The sequence below is a fragment of the Mus caroli genome, unplaced genomic scaffold (genome assembly GCF_978045245.1).
Source record: "Mus caroli unplaced genomic scaffold, Mus_caroli_1 scaffold_8, whole genome shotgun sequence".
In the NCBI taxonomy this organism is placed as follows: domain Eukaryota; kingdom Metazoa; phylum Chordata; class Mammalia; order Rodentia; family Muridae; genus Mus; species Mus caroli.
The window spans coordinates 42,754,864-42,772,790 of NW_028227263.1; the positions used below are offsets into that span (position 1 = coordinate 42,754,864).

The 17,927-nt window shown below is 36.7% G+C and overlaps 1 protein-coding gene across 1 annotated transcript; it reads left to right on the forward strand.

Annotated features, from left to right (window-relative positions):
* The first annotated feature begins 16,144 nt into the window (after positions 1-16,144).
* Positions 16,145-17,089, forward strand: LOC147002914 (olfactory receptor 52K1-like). Its single transcript, XM_085842539.1, has one exon. It carries the CDS (start codon positions 16,145-16,147, stop codon positions 17,087-17,089), a length of 945 nt encoding a protein of 314 aa, XP_085698665.1.
* Positions 17,090-17,927: the final 838 nt, after the last annotated feature.

The window sequence follows — 17,927 nt, forward strand, 5'->3', positions numbered from 1 at the left end:
GCATGTCATCAAGTCAAGACAGGCATCAGCACTTGCAATGTGAATCATGGAAAATTGTTGTTCCAGCAACATTGCATATAGAGATGTCAACAAAAGCAGTAACAAGTCAACAAAGCATCACAGGAAGTTGCTGGAGGAACATGCTCTGTCCATGTTTGTCTGTGTTTGGAAAGCCTGTCTCGGCATATACTTCATAAATTTTCTTCAGTTATGGATATGTTGCAGAGCATATGTATTGTTAATCAATGCTAAGTATTCTTTCTCACTTTCATCCTCAAGCTTTATTCCAAATGATTTATCTATGAACATAGTGACCTGACATTCCTTTGCCTCTTGTTGAATCATTCTATAATTATTATGTGTATAAATGTGCTGAAAGTTAGTGAATTATTATCTAGAAATGAGCATTACTGTAGGTAAGAGTGGACATTAATCAATACTCATGAAATTAAAATAATTATTTACATGTCTCTTTCCTACTAAAGATTTATTTTCCTAAGGAACACAAAGGGCAGTCTTGAATTTTTGTTGGTTAACATTTGTTTTCCTTCTTTTCTTTTTGTGATGCTTTAGAACAAGCCTAGGATGTGGTCCATGTAAAGAGATGCTATTACCAGTAAGCTAACTCGCTAGCCTAATAAATTCAATTTTAAAGAATGTTGAGAGTGAATTTTGACAATTTTCTAATTGTCATATGACCCTGTGAAACTAATATAATTCATTGAATTAAATATGTCCTAATAATAATTTTAAGTAACTATTAACACAATGTAACTTTTTACAAGGTTTATTAGCAGGAAACAGATGATATGGATCCTTAAATATTCATCTAGACTTCTCCCTAATGTTCAGAGCCATTATTTTTTTGTAAACATTTTGAAGTTGTTTAGTCTGTGGTCATGCAGAGAGTAGGATAATAATAATTTCATGGTTAATTGGGATTTCTTAGGTCATGTGTTTACACTAGCAAAAAGAGGCTTACAAGCAAGCAAAGAACCAGATGGAAAGATAATTTAAAACTCAAGTCCTATGAATCAAAATTCATAATATGATAGATATGAATAAAAAATAGATACTGTGTTTTCATATACGTTTTTCCTAGCTATTAAATAGAAATTGTTGCAATTGGACTGTGCTTATTAATGAGGACTTAAAGTTACTGTATGTAAAATGATTGTGAAATAAATAGGTACTTGAAAAAAGAATGACTCATTTTGTATATTCATTTTATATCTATAGTTGTCAAGAGGCCACATTTCATATATCTTTTTTAATAATTTAAAATTAACATCTTCAAATTTTAAGCACCTGACGTTACCCAGAAAAAAACACAAACTTTTGTTTGCACCTTGATTTTGGTTTGATTGTGTCTGTTTACCCTATTTATTCTTATTTTGGTCTTGTTTTCTATCCCATCCTGCAATTCGTTGATATTGACTACTGGTATTATAAAATAAAGCAAGAGATATAAAGATCAAAATGTAATGATTCACTTTATAATATGATACGTCTTTAAAATCAAGTTGATTTCATGAAGATATTTAAATTTTTTTATGTATTTTTATTTGATGAGTATGAATGCTTGCCTGCCTGCCTGCATGCATGTGTACCACATGAAAGTCTTGTGCCCATTGAGGCCAGAAGATGGGATACAATTCTCTGGAACTGGATTTACAGATAGTTGTGAGCTGCTACCTCCATTCAGAAAATCAAACCTGGTCCTCTGCAGAACAGTAAATACTCTTAACTGCTGAGCCCTCCCACCAACTCCTTTAAGAATATTATTTACAAAGAATATAAGCATTATAGATGGAATCAATATTTTATAATAGTCATAAAAGTAATGTCTTCAAAGGCAAATTTATTTTTAAATTGTATATGTAAAGCACATAGAATATAAGGAGAAGAAGCCAAATATGACTGTACTTATGGAAATTACTTCACAGTAGTAGTATAAGGTCAAAGTAACAACAAATAGAAGCTTAAACGTACTCTGAGTTTCAAAATCTTGGTGAAATTATTATTTTATTTCATGGAGATTAGAACTGAATGTTTCTGGTCTTATAAAAAGTCTGGGCTATCCTGTTGACTTTAAGATGTGTATTACTAAAAACTTAACCTTTAGGTTTATAGAACATTGTATATAGCTTAAATCTTTAATTTATACTCTACTACAGTTGATCAGCATGGCACTGTCTCTGAAGAGTGTACATTGTGAAAGAGAACCAATTAGTTCAATTGTTCAATTTTCTTTTTTGTTGTTGTTGTTGCTTTTTTGTTTATTGGTTTTGTTTTTGTTTTTGTTTTTTTCGAGACAGGGTTTCTCTTTATAGTCCTTGCTGTTCGGTAACTCACTTTGTAGACCAGGCTGGCCTCGAACTCAGAAATCTGCCTGCTTCTGCCTCCCAGTGCTGGGTTAAAGGTGTGTGCCACCACACCTGGCTTAGTTCAATTTTCATATCAGTACTGGGGAATATATAGCACCAGGTGTGTGCTTTTACGTCCAGATGTTTCCACATAACTGTAACTGCTTTTTCTCCATGTTGTTAGACATGAGATCTTTGTGTCTTCCAAAGACCAGTAACAAAACTACCCATCAGTATAACTAACTATGGAGCTCCCATAACCACCAACTTATCTACCTAGGACTTGGTGTTCCAAAGCCACACCTCTTGTGTATTTCAACCATTCCCAGGTCAATGGCTTTGAGTCAACACTACAGTAGTCATCAAAAGATTTGTGTAGAATACAAATTACTTTAATTACTATGTGAGGTACATACATGACAATGTAGTTGAAAGACATGTGAGAAAAATAAATTTGTAGATACAAAATTACCACTCTGTGCTTTAAAAGTATTGTTAAGTATTCACCAAACTTAAGAAAATAATCTAATAAATTTGTTAATTAATTCTTGTGGTAGAGATCCATATCTGTATTTAGCACTATCAGATTTATTAAAAATATGGATACTTTAAAGACTAAGAGCTGATGTGTATAATTGTCACTTACAATGATAGCAAGCACTGAGTAAGTGCTTACTTCCGGCTATGGGTCCCACAAAACATTTTATAACATGAAACTCTGTAGGTGTTTGATAAAAAGTTTTTTTAGCTTTACTTTGTTTTATCATTATTATTAGTAGTAGTAGTATTAATTTTTTCTCATAGTCTAGTCGCTATGCCCCTCCTGTTCTGCCCTCCAATAATTCCCCAGCCCATCCTTCTCCCTGTCTTCAAGAGGATGTCCCCACACCCCACACACCCCCTTACCCCACCAGTCACCCTCCCCATCCTTGTGGCCCCAAGTCTCTCCAGGGATAGGTGCATCTTCTTTCACTGAGACCAGACAAGGCAGTCCTTTCTGTCCATGTGTTGGGGCTTCGGACCAGCCAGTGTATGCTGCCTGGTTGGTGGTTCAGAGTCTAAGAGTTACTGACTGTGGGATGGCAATCCCATTGCTCTACCTAATAATGCCTTATCTTTTTTACTGGAGGTGGACTCTACAAGTTCCCTCTGCCCACTGTAGGGCATTTCATCTAAGGTCCCTCCATTTGAGTCCTGTGAGTCTCTCACCTCCCAGGCCTCTGGTACATTCTACAGGATCCTCCCACCACATACCTACAAGGTTGTATATTTCCATTTATTCTGCTGGCCCTTAAGGCTTCACTCCTGTTCCCCCTCCAATCCCATAACTGATCATGTTCTCCTTTCCCCTTCACCTCCCCCTATTCTCTCCCACCAAGTTCCCTCCCTTTCTCTCCCCTCAGCTTTCTCCTCCTTCTCAAATGGGATTAAAGTATCCTCTCTTGGGCCCCCTTGACTGTCTGTGGATTGTGTCCTGAGTATTCTGTACTTTTTTTTTTTAAAGCTAATATCAACTTATTAGTGAATACATACTATGCATGTCTTTTTGGATCTGTTACCTTACTCAGGATGGTATTTTCTAGTTCCATCCATTTGCCTGCAAAACTCAGAGTGTCCTCATTTTTACTGGCTGAGTAGTATTCCATTGTGGAAATGAACCACATTTTCTGTCTACATTCTTCTGTTGTGGAACACCTGGGTTGTTTGCATCTTCAGGCTATCACAAACAAGGCTGCTATGGACAGAGTGGAACACGTGTCCTTGTGGGCATCTTTTGGATATATGCTCAGGAGTGATATAATTGGGTCGTCAGGTAGATCTATTTCGAATTTTCTGAGGAACCTCCAGACGGATTTCCGGATTGGTTGTACCAGTTTGCAATCCCACCATCAATGGAGGAGTGTTCCTCTTTCTCCATATCCTCACCAACATGTGCTGTCACCTGAGTTTTTGATCTTAGCCATTCTGATTGTTGTAAGGTGGAATCTCAGGGTTGTTTTGATTTGCATTTCCTTCATCACTAAGGATTTTGAACATTTCTTTAAGTGCTTCTCAACCATTCAAGATTCCTCTGTTGTGAATTCTGTTTAGTTCATTTTTTTAACATTTAAATTATTAATTTATTGACAATTCTTACCTCAAACTGGTATGATACCATTAACAGCATATTTGGTTTCATATCTACATTGTCATCTTGTGTTTTAAGTAGTATATATCAAGGTTTTTGAAAATTTTATCTACTTTTTTATTATTGGAATACTTTTCTTTTTTTTTTCTTTTTTTTATTACATATTTTCCTCAATTATATTTCCAATGCTATCCCAGAAGTTCCCCCCCCCCCAACTTCCCTACCCACCCATTCCCATTCTTTTGTCCCTGGCATTCCCCTGTATTGGGGCATATAAAGTTTGCAAGTCCAATGGGCCTCTCTTTCCAGTGATGGCCGACTAGGAGACAAGAGCTCCGGGGTACTGGTTAGTTCATCATGTTGTTCCAACTATAGGGTTGCAGATCCCTTTAGCTCCTCTAGCTACTCCATTGGGACCCTGTGATACATCCAATAGCTGACAGTGAACATCCACTTCTGGGTTTGTTTGGCCCTGGCATAGTTTCACAAGAGAGAGCTCTATATCTGGATCCTTTCAGCAAAATCTTGCTAGTGTATACAATGGTGTCAGCATTTGGAAGCTGATTATGGGATGGATCCCTGGATATGGCAGTCTCTAGATGGTCCATCCTTTCATCACAGCTCTAAACTTTGACTCTGTAACTCCTTCCATGGGTTTTTTGTTCCCACTTCTAAGAAGAGGCACTATGTCCACACTATGGTCTTCATTCTTCTTGAGTTTCATGCGTTTAGCAAATTGTATCTTATATGTTGGGTATTCTAAGTTTTGGGCTAATATCCACTTATCAGTGAATACATATTGTGTGAGTTCCTTTGTGATTGTGTTACCTCACTCAAGATGATGCCCTCCAGATCCATCCATTTGGCTAGGAATTTCATAATTTCATTCTTTTTAATAGCTGAGTAGTACTCCATTGTGTAAATGTACCATAATTTCTGTATCCATTCCTCTGTTGAGTGGCATCTGGGTCCTTTCCAGCTTCTGCTATTATAAATAAGGCTGCTATGAACATAGTGGAGCATGTGTCCTTCTTACCGGTTGGGACATCTTCTGGATATATGCCCAGGAGAGGTATTGCTGGATTCTCCAGTAGTACTATGTCCAATTCTCTGAGGAACTGCCAGACTGATTTCCAGAGTGGTTTTACAAGCTTGCAATCCCACCAACAATGGAGGAGTGTTCCTCTTTCTCCACATCCTCGCCAGCATCTGCTGTCACCTGAATTTTTGATCTTAGCCATTCTGACTGGTGTGAGGTGGAATCTCAGGGTTGTTTTGATTTGCATTTTCCTGATGATTAAGGATGTTGAACATTTTTTCTGGTGCTTCTCTGCCATTAGGTATTCCTCAGGTGAGAATTGTTTGTTCAGTTCTGAGCCCCATTATTTTTTAATTTTTAATATTTTTATTACATATTTTCCTCAATTACATTTCCAATGCTATCCCAAAAGTCCCCCATAGCGCCCCCCACTTCCCTACCCACCCATTCCCATTCTTTTGGCCCTGGCATTCCCCTATATTGGGGCATATAAAGTTTGCAAGTCCAATGGGCCTCTCTTTCCAGTGATGGCCGACTAGGCCATCTTTCGATACATATGCAGCTAGAGACAAGAGCTCCCGGGTACTGGATAGTTCATAATGTTGTTCCAACTATAGGGTTGCAGATCCCTTTAGCTCCTTGGGTACTTTCTCTAGCTTCTCGATTGGGAGCCCTTATTTGTTTTTTTTTTTTTTTTTTTTTTGCCTTGCAGAAGCTTTGCAGTTTCATGAGGTCCCATTTGTCAATTCTGGATCATACAGCACAAGCCATTGCTGTTCTATTCAGGAATTTTTCCCCTGTGCCCATATCTTCAAGGCTTTTCCCCACTTTATCCTCTATAAGTTTCAGTGTCTCTGATTTTATGTGAAGTTCCTTGATCCACTTAGATTTGAACTTAGTACAAGGAGATAGGAATGGATCAATTCGCATTCTTCTACTTGATAACAACCAGTTGTGCCAGCACCATTTGTTGAAAATGCTGTCTTTCTTCCACTGGATGGTTTTAGATCCCTTTTCGAAGATCAAGTGACCATAGGTGTGTGGCTTCATTTCTGGGTCTTCAATTCTATTCCATTGGTCTACTTGTCTGTCACTATACCAATACCATGCAGTTTTTATCACAATTGCTCTGTAGTAAAGCTTTAGGTCAAGCATGGTGATTCCACCAGAGGTTCTTTTATCCTTGAGAAGAGTTTTTGCTATCCTAGGTATTTTGTTATTACAGATGAATTTGCAGATTGCACTTTCTAATTCGTTGAAGAATTGAGTTGGAATTTTGATGGGGATTGCATTGAATCTGTAGATTGCTTTTGGCAAGATAGCCATTTTTACAATGTTGATCTTGCCAATCCATGAGCATGGGAGATCTTTCCATCTTATGAGATCTTCTTTCTATAATTACTTTCTTCAGAGACTTGAAGTTTTTATTATACAGATCTTTCACTTCCTTAGTTAGAGTCACGGCAAGATATTTTATAGTATTTGTGACTATTGAGAAGGGTTTTGTTTCCTTAATTTCTTTCTCAGCCTGTTTATTCTTTGTGTAGAGAAATGCCATTGACTTGTTTGAGTTAATTTTATATCCAGCTCCTTCACCGAAGCTGTTTATCAGGTTTAGGAGTTCTCTGGTGGAATTTTTAGGGTCACTTATATATACTATCATATCATCTGCAAAAAGTGATATTTTGTAGGTTGCCATTTTGTCCTATTGACTAAGTCCTTTGCCTTACAAATGCTATTTATTTTCATGAGGTTCTACTCATCAACTTATTTGATATTATAGTTTTTTTTAGATGTTTTCTTCATTTACATTTCAAATGCTATCCCCTTTCCTAGTTTCCTCTTTGAAAATCCCCTATACCCTCTCCCCTCCCCATGTTTCCCAACCCACCCACTCCTACTTCCTGGCCCTGGCATTCCCCTATATTGGGTCATAGAATCTTTTCAAGACCAAGGGCCTCTCCTCTTATTGATGGCTGACTAAGCCAGTCTCTGATACAATGCAGCTAGAGACACAAGCTCTGGGGGTGCTGGTTAGCTCATATTGTTGTTCTTCCTTTATCAATTCTTAATCTTAGAGCCTGAGCTATTGGAGTTCTGTTTAGAAAATCCTACCCCACTCCTATGCCCATGAGTTTGAGGTTCTTTCCCACTGTCTCTTCTATTATATTCTGTATATCTGGTTTTATGTTGAGGTCTTTGATCCACTTGGACTTGAGCTTTGTGCAAGTTGACAAATATGGATCTATTTTCATTTTTCTCCATACAGACAGCAAGGTAGCCCTGCCACACCCACTTCAGAGAAGACTGCATGGAAGGCCCAAAAGCTTTGACGCAGTCTGGAGGTAAAAAACCAACCAACCAACCAACCAACCAACCAAACAAACAAACAAAATACCAAACCCTTCCAGAAACTTAGCTTCATGAATCCTTGGCATTTCCATAGCACAAATGCTCCAAATTTGTCCCTACAATAGTGTGGAGGGTTTTGCATGCTTTCTTGCATTATTTTACTGGATAGGAGCTAAAAATCTGAGGGCAAGCTTAGCAAAGTATACTTAGAATCTTCATTACAGCCACGTATGACAGATTACATTATATATTAGAAGAAAGTTAGTGAGTTCTTCTGACAAATGTAGATTCCCTACAGACTCTTAAAAGAGCAGCCAAGTTACTTCCAAATGCAAAAATTTACCATGGCCTAGGAAGAAGGAAGGTTGTGGTTTAAGGAAGAACTACAGTAATGCATTATTCATGAAAAGGTTGGCTAGAGCAGAACCCCCACGTACAAGATTTCACAAGGCTCAGTGGAATAGCATAAATTGTGTCTAGGGTGTGAAATCCCCACCTGGCCCCCATTAATAGCTGACTCTAGATAGGGATGATCTTATCTCAATTGTAAACAGTGCCTGGTTCCTACAGTCTTTTTTATGCATTTCTCTGTTTTGTGTCAGATAACTTCAATGTACCATGGCTGATGTGTCATCTAACTTCTGTTTTCTTCTGTAATCCATAAGTCTGATGTTCATTTTGAGAAATTACATTCAGATCAACATTCCCTTGTGCTTGCCTCTGTCACTTTCTCAGACTCCCTGACCACCTGTACTGGGATCCTGATTCTCCCGAGGATTTAGGGACCAACTGAGGCCAGTCCGTGGCATAGACCAACACAATTTATTGAAGTTGCTTTTTTTTTCCACTGTATAATTTATGCTTCTTTGTCACAAATCATGTGTCCATAGGTGTGTGGTTTCATTTTTTTATCTTCAATTCTATCATTTGATCAACCTGTCTGTCTCTGTACCAATACCTTGCAGTTTTATTACTATTGCTTTGAAGTATAGCTTGAAGTCAGAGATGATGATTCCCTCAGTTCTTTTATTGTTAAGTATTGTTTTTGCTATTCTGTTTTTTTTTTGTTTGTTTATTTTTCCATATGAAATTGAGAATGGTTCTTCCCATGTCTTTGAAGAATTGTTTTGGGAATTTGATGGGGATTGCATTGAATCTGTAGGTTTCTTTTGGTAGGATGACCATTTTTATTATGTTAATTCTGACAATCAATGAGCATGGGAAATCTCTCAATTTTCCGAGGTCTTATCCAATTTCCTTCTTCAGAGATTTGTCACACAGCTTTTTCACTTTTTTGGTTAGAGTTACCCCAAGGTATTTAATATTATTTGTGGATATTGTGAAGGGATTTGTTTCCCTATTTTCTTTCTTAGCCTGTTTATCATTTGTATAAAGGAAGGCTAATGATTTGTTTGAGCTAATTTAATATCCATATACTTTATTGAAGTTGTTGATCAGCTGTAGAAGTTCTCTGATAGAATTTCGGGGTCCCTTATATATACTATCATATCATCTGCAAATAGTGATCCCAGGACTTCTTTGCCAATTCATATCTCCCTGATCTCCATTTGGTGATTTATTGCTCTGACTAGAACTTTGAGTATTATATTGAATAGATATAGGGAAAGTGAGCAGCCTTGTCTTGTCCCTGAAGTTTTTAAATGTAAAATGTTGTTCTCGGCTATCTTTTTTTCCTTTTTAAAACTTACATCTGAACCACATTTTCTCTCCCTCTACTTCTCCCAGTCTTTCCCCCCCCACACACACCTTCCCTTAACCTCATGTATTTCTCTTCCCTATCTCTTCAGAAAAGGGTAGGCCTTCCTTGGCATATCAACTTGCAGTAAGACTAGAAACATCCTCTCTTATTGAGGCAGCACAGTAGGAGGAAAGGGTCTCAAAGGCACATAACAGATTTAGAGAAGGTTCCTGCTCCTGCTGTTAGTAGTCCTACTGGAAGATCAATATATGGACAGAGAGCCTAGGTCAGACCCATGCTCTGCTCTTGTAATAAATATGTTGGTATATTCTAATTTATTACATTTGGTAGTCATCCACGAAAGCAAATCATTAAGTAATGATTTCAGTTCCCTTAGGTACTTACATGCTTACACACACACACACACACACACACACACACACACACACACACAACATAAATGTAAGAGTAAAAGTCCCCTAAAAAATAAGAGAAAAATAAAAGAAGCAGAGAGCTAAATCTGAAAAAATGATGAGAATACAAACCTCAAAGTCTGGAGATGCACATCAACCAGCAAGACTCCAGTTCTACAGACACTCAGAACAGTGACAGCCTCTGACTAACTTCTCAAACACATAGCCTGAGGGGGACATATTGTATCCAAACCATAATATACTCATAAAAGGAAAAATTAAGCAAAAACTCATAATTTATAGGATTGAAGAAAGGTAAATAGGGGTACATTGTCTTAAAAACATGTTAATTTTTCCTAATAAAACTATAATAAGTGGAAAAATTGGACGGTAGATGGGGGAATAAAATATAAAGTATAAAATATTAATTAATTAATTAAAAACAAAAATACATAAATAAATGATTAAGTAAAAAAGAAAAAACCTATAATGCATAAAAACAATTAGCATGGTATTATGAAGATTATAGAATGAAATAAATACTCATATACTGAACTTTTAATTTCCATTTTTAAGAGTTTTAGAAATAAGATCATATTTAATAAAAATTGACTTTTATTCCTACGTATGTGAATGCATGCCATATGTATGCAGGTACCTGTACTGGTCAGAAGAGGGTGTTGGCTCTCCTAGTTCTGGAGTTGTAGATTGTTGTGAGACTGTCTATGTAGATGCTGGGAATCAATTGCCAGTCTTCTGAAATAACAGTAAGTGCTCTCAGCTTTTTGAGCAATTCCATGCCTCAGATTATATTTAGTAAAAGTGAATGCATGAAGTGACAGGAAATAAACTAAAATTTTAGTTTTGTGGGTTTAAATTTAAAGACTGAAATGATATCTGCTAGGTAAAGTGATTATTGAGTCTTATTATAGACTTATTCAGACTATTGTTTGATTAACATCTTAGAGCTTCATTGACTGAACAACCTCTTAAATCCATGATCTCTAAAGGAAAAGGACATAAACACACTTCCCATCAGAGCCTGGGTGGGGTGGGGGAAGGACTACAAATTTCACATAACTATGCCTAAAATCATTACCTCTACCTCTGTTGGGCTCTGTCCTAGGTCTCCAGTTCTTTGCTCGTAGGCCATGTCAGAGAATGAGCAGCTGAAGAGACCAACAACAGAGAGGCCAACACATATAGCCACACTTACTGCACACACAAAACTTCTGAGATCATGTGACAACCTAGGATAATAACTGTCTTCTTCATTCTAAGCTAAAACTGCTGTCTTTGTTCCTCTACTTCATGTGCATACCTTCTCTCCTCAAGGGATTTCTTTGCCATTTAAGTCAGTCTTATCTTCTCTGCTCTTCATTAGTTGCTCACGGGTAGCATAAGAATGAAAGTAAACAGTGAATATAATTTTATTATTTACTTTTTCCAAAATAATAGTTTCTGTACCAGTATTAGAGATATAAAGTTGAATGAGTCAGTGACCCTTTCTAATTTACAATGGCCAAGGTATGATCACATAGGAATTATAATGAGTAGACTTTATTTATTTTCCTCCCTACCCATATCCTTCTTAAAAAATCCTATCTCAATAGTATAACATAGGGAACAAAAATCAGTGAGTTACAAGAAAAATACATGAAAAAAGGGTGTAAATACCAGATTATGGTTTACTAACTTAAAATGACATTTGTATGTTCATATTGCATATTTTAAATGTATCTACTTTTAATAAAATCATGTTTTTATTCTGTGTACAATGGTTTTACCTGCAGGCATATTGGCATGCTGCATGCATGCCAGAGGCCTAAAGAAGCCTGAAAGAGTGTTATATCGCTGTAACTGGAGTTACAGATGGCTGTGAGTCTCCATGTGGGTGCTGAGAACTGAACCCAGGTCTGATTTCAGCCATTGCTCTTAGGTATTGAGCATCTCCCCAGACCTTGAATGTATAGAAGTGAACGAAGCAGCCAAAACCCAAGAAGAATCAAACCTCTCTGTCTGTGAGAAGTGGCTCAAAAATATAAGTCCAGTTTTGGGACTGATATTCATTAATAACCTATGAGCTTTGTGGAATTCACAGAGATAATATGGTGGTGCAGAGGGGCATTGTTATGTCCTGTGTTTTCTCCTGTCCATTCTGCTTTCTTTGATCTTTTGTCTCTAAGGATCAACAGCTCTCCAAATCCAAGGTGTCTCCTGGGAGGTGTACAACTATATTAGAAAGCAACCATAGCGAGCTATCTGACTCAAAGTCTGCACTGTATTATGAATCAGTTCTTTCTAAATATCTTCTGCATCATAGAAATTAAAGCAGTCTTCAAGATAAAGACAAGTGGAATAGAAAGGAAAGAACCACACTCACTAAAGGGCTCACATACAGAGCTTAATAATTTGGCTTGGCAGAGGAGTATTATTTAATATGATATTGGTAACAGAAGGACAAAAGAACTTGGTTAATTTGTCATAACACTATATCAGTTCATTACTTTGTGATAGAAATGATTTGGAAGAACATATTCCAAGAAGACATTTGAAGTGAATGGTGTTTAAACAATAACTGTGAATGAATGGGTTGTTTATAGAAAAGCAGAAAATTTAAATGTAGGTAAAATATCCATGAAATTATTATCAGAGTATATAAGATGCAGAGATTTTTCTTGAGACTTTATTTTGACTTTGTTCAATTTCTGTAAATCCTTTCGGGTATAAATCTGAAGATTGAGACTGAAAGCAGACAGAAATCAAAAGGTAAGAGCCAACCAAAGAGTTGGAGGGATTCATGGTTCTAGATACATATGTAGCAGAGGATGGTCTTATCTGGCATCAGTGAGAGAGAGGCCCTTGATCCTGTGGAGGCTTGATGCCCCAGTGTAGGTGTAAGGTGGGAGTGGGGGAGTGGGTGGAGGATCACCCTCATAGAGGCAGAAGGGAGAGGGGATGGGATGGAAGGTTTGGGGAGGGATAACTAAGAAGAGGATATCAGTTGAAATGTAAATGAATAAAATGATTAAAAAAACAAATGAATTCTAAGAGAAATAGTGTTAGTAGCTGCTGAGGAGGAGCTGGTGTCAAGTAAACCCAGAGATAACTTTCTGAGTAGCTTGTTCTGCCATGGAAGAAAATATGATGTACAGTTAGGAATATGAGATTTATGGAAATCAGTAAGGGTTATGCATGTTACAATACACTGAGATAATATATATGCATATATATGTATATATAATATTAGATTAAAAATATGCTTTTGTCTTTCAATTGACTCTTAAGAAAAAGTTCTACAGAAGGAATTTGATTCAGTGACTGAGTAACTGCAAATTGTGGGTGCTGGGAACTTGGTGTGAAAGTAGTTCATGTGTTTGTGTTCCAGTAACAGAGAGAGAGAGAGAGTATGGATTTGGATGAGTGTGTTAGTGGGAAGAGTAAGGTAACGAAAACTAACCACAATGTATTGTAAGAAAAATTTATTTTCAGTAAAACCAAGATTGTAGAAAATGGGAAATAGTTGAGTAACTGTGTGAGCAAAAATTTAGAGGTGAGGGCAGTCCATGCAACACCCTGTCTGTTGCTGCTGCCGCTGATTTGAATGACCCTCCCAGAGGAAATGTCCAGATTTCATTTGAAGGAAGCTTGGGTGACAGAGATAATTCCTGAGGAGGAGAATGTTGGTCAAAGCAGATCATATCTAAGTTTGTAAAGACACTTATCCTAGTGGGAATCCCTTTTATTTTTAAATGTATTGCACATATTGTCTTCATGCAGGTAATATTATCAGAAAGATAATAATTTTTTATTGTAACAACATGTATTTGCCAAAGATACTTATTCATATTTTAGCAAAGTTTCCTCACTACTTTGTATGGCTAAATTTCTAGGTAAGCTAATTTTCTTCTCAGCATCACGAAGCATCGTGTATTTGCTTATCATGTTCTGTCTACTACCATTAGCCTCATGATTGTTTGATTCTTCCAGAGGCAATTAGCCAAGTTGACCATGGCTTAACAATTCTCCCAGAGGACTATATCATATTCAGGCTTACAAATTAGAAACTGGTTAGTGAAAATAGAGTAATCCTATTGTGGTGTGACTTATATATTTGCATTTACTTCTTTATGTGTTGCTATAAGCTTTACCTGATGTGTGATAGTTTCAAAAACTGTTTTCCTATTATGATGAGTTTTTGATGTGTTTGATATGTCCCTGATAATTTTTCAATTACTCCCCAAAATACCTCAGATAATAATTTACATTGGTCCTGAGAAGCAAATTATTAAGTACAGAATGCAGATACCATGTTATATTTTTCCTCATAAAACTGTTATTTGGATATACAGACATGAATACTTCCCTTTGAGAATATGTGAAAAAAAAGTGTTATGAAGACTTCTAATTAATATTTCACAGTTTGACTGGTAGGCGGAAACTAGAATTCAAGAGTGACAGACAACTATGCTAGAAACGTCAGGATATAATCAGGAAAAGAGCCTTAAACCGTTAGTATTATTGCAGAAAATAACACTGAATTGCTGGGTCTTTGATCCCCACTGACACTATGAAAGTTAAATCCCAGAGCTGGAGGAAGGGCCTGTGCCTAGAAAGGAGATTGATTAATTTATTTTGGCTAACTAATATGCTTATAAACAATAATTTGAGACCAACTCACTGCACAAAAAGAAAAAGTTGTTTCTTAATTTTATATTTTTATAGTAGCTTGTCCATCAGGAGATCGCCCTATGGAGTTAATAGTGTTAGGGAAAAATTTTTATCAGGTTACTATTTGAAATCAAGAATTTCCTGTTCTCCAATCCTAGATTGACAATCACCAGGGTATCTCTTATGATAAACTTCCATGTCATCAAAATGAATGCAAAACTATGTAGATATGAGACCTTCAAGAAATATGTACTAGTTAGAAGGCTCAGAGGGGAAAGGTGCCTACTCTTAAACCAAATGAACTACATCAATCCCAGGGAACACATGGAGAGGAATGACTTCTGAAACCAGTCTTCCACATGTGTGCCATGGCACATGTGTGCACACTACATGGAATAAATTACTTACAATAAATGCTTTTCAAAAAGAACAAAGTAGCAAATAACAATCAAAATTTTCAGATGAGAGTCTTGTGATCAGCATTAGTCATTCCAAAAATGTCAGACTGGTGTGACCTAATGCCAACTAATGAGTGATCTCTCTTCTTGTCTTCATCTTCTAAGGAAAATAATGTTGCAATAACCAATCTAATTTGTTTCTGTTTCTTTCTTCTTCCCTTTCTCAGCATAAAATGAGCCTCCTCTGCTGATGGAATATTCATTCTATTCATATAATGAAGCATCATCCAGATCTGAAGCAGAAAATGAAATAAAGAGGATCTTTAAATCTTCATAGTGGTCACTTTTGACAACCTAAAATACATCTAAATTTACCTTTGGTGGATTGTAAAGCACCTACTTCTATAATTGAATTTTTTTATTCTTATTATATGTTTTTGCTTTTCAACAATTGAGCTAGGTTTCCTCAGGATAAAAGTGTCCTCCGATAAGTGATGTCATGAAATATCTGCTGATTGCTGGTGTGTTTGCATTCTATGCTTACACTTATGACTAGTCTATTAACTGCCTGTGTAATAGCAAATGAAATACCTGTAATAAGATTTAATTACATGATAATATCAGGAAAAAATCTGAGTAAATGTAACATCTTTTTTTGCAAATGCAGATCCTGTGCCTCCAAATGTAGTTTCCATGCTACTAAAGGTTAAAAAAAAATTTCCTGAGGATTTACAAAGGTTTTGAGAGCCGTCTAGTATTCAAGGTGCATTATATAAAGTGACTCTACATTACCAAAGAAAAACAATTAAAATTAACTTAGCACTCATATTTTCTGCCTGATGGGCATTTTTCTGGTTACCATATTATTAAACTTGCACTCGCAACATCTCTAGGTTTTTTGTTTTTTGTTTTTTGCGTTTTGGGTTTTGTTCGTTTGTTTGTTTGTTTACATCCCTAGTTTTTCTTTTTTTTTTTTTTTTTTTTTTTTTTCGGTTTTTCGAGGCAGGGTCTCTCTGTGTAGCCTTGGCTGTCCTGGAACTCACTCTGTAGACCAGGCTGGCCTCGACCTAGTTTTAATATGGCAGGCAATGCTACACATCATATTGCATCTTTCTTCCTGGTTGGTATTCCTGGGTTGGAAAACTTTCACTGCTGGATTGGCATCCCTGTCTGTCTTCTCTTTGCACTGACCCTGCTGGGGAACAGCATAATCCTTACTACTGTCAAGCTGGAGCCAAGTCTCCACCAGCCTATGTATTTCTTCCTTTGCCTGCTGGCAATGAATGACATGTGTCTTACCTGTTCTACAGCTGTGAAGATGCTTGGCATCTTCTGGTTTGATGAACATTGGATCAACTTTGATGCCTGTCTAACACAAATGTTTTTTATACATACACTGTGCATCATGGAGTCAGCCATCCTAGTAGCCATGGCATTTGATCGCTTTGTGGCCATTTGCATCCCACTGCACTATACATCAATCCTGACAACACCTATGGTGATTAAAATAGGTCTAGTTGGCCTAAGCCGAGCTATACTTATGATTATGCCATGTCCGCTTCTCATTAAAAGGCTGTTGTACTACACCAAATATGTCATCCATCATGCGTACTGTGAGCACATGGCTGTGGTGAAGATGGCTACTGGTAACACTCAGGTGAACAGAATATATGGAATCTTGGTGGCCCTTTCAGTGACAATATTTGACCTTGGGCTCATAGTCACATCCTACATAAAAATTCTCCAGGCAGTATTTCGGCTCTCTTCCCAGAATGCCCGCTCTAAAGCCTTGGGCACCTGTGTTGCCCATGTGTGCACCATTCTTGCCTTCTATACACCTGCATTGTTCAGTTTCCTAACTCATCGTTTTGGCAAGAATGTGCCTGCAAGTATCCACATAATCTTTGCAATCCTCTACCTGTTAGTGTCCCCCACTGTCAATCCCTTGGTGTATGGTGCTAAGACCAAACAGATTCGTGAACGAGTGGTGAGTCTTCTTTTTTCTCAAAAACAAAAATTTTGAATACTAAAATATTTCAATACAATTTTTGTTGGAGGAATGCTGTTTTAATGTAGTAGTGTAATAGCCTTATTTGCCACTTTTCCCTCAATGTGCTAATTAATAGAAGATATTTATTACACATATATCATCCTTCTGTATCTATCTTCAATATTTAATTTTATTAAAACTGCTGATAAAATTATTTAATATTTCATTGGGTATCTTCAAATTTCATAGTCTGGTTTCTTTTTGAGACAGGGTCTTGCTATGTAGAATGTCCTTGCTATGTTGAATGTCCTTCAACTTGGAGAAATCCATTTGCCTCTGCCTCCAAAGTGCTTGGACCCAAGGTGTGTGATACTATGCCTGGGTATATTCATCCATTGTTATCATCTTCTTGTTTATTTCACTACGTCTATAAATATAGATAAATGTATATATATTCACGATGATATTTCAGAGTAAAAAAATGTAGCAATGGAAATTTTGATTGCAGTGTATTAAAATTTGTCAAATGTCATCTGTAATGTTATGAAAATGTAAAAGAAAACCCACACAAAATAAAAATTAATATTTTTTTCATTTATCAAAAAAATGAGGTTACATGGAAAATTGCAACTCCAAAATATGGGAAGAGGAAACATAGAATTGCAGTTGGTATGAATTGAGCTAAAACAGAATGCTGGCCTTAGACAAATATTCAGAACAATGCTTCTGAGATGTGGAAATTAACATAGGCCAAAGATACATATCTATATAAAGAATGTCAATCAGAAAGGAACATAGCTAAAATATTGATTTCTTTAATGTGTACTACACTGTCGAAAGAACTAGTGCTATTGAGGCAATATGTAGCTAT

Bases quoted from the DNA above. Each gene is read 5' to 3' on its own strand.
- LOC147002914 (XM_085842539.1), top strand. From the start codon at position 16,145: ATGGCAGGCAATGCTACACATCATATTGCATCTTTCTTCCTGGTTGGT.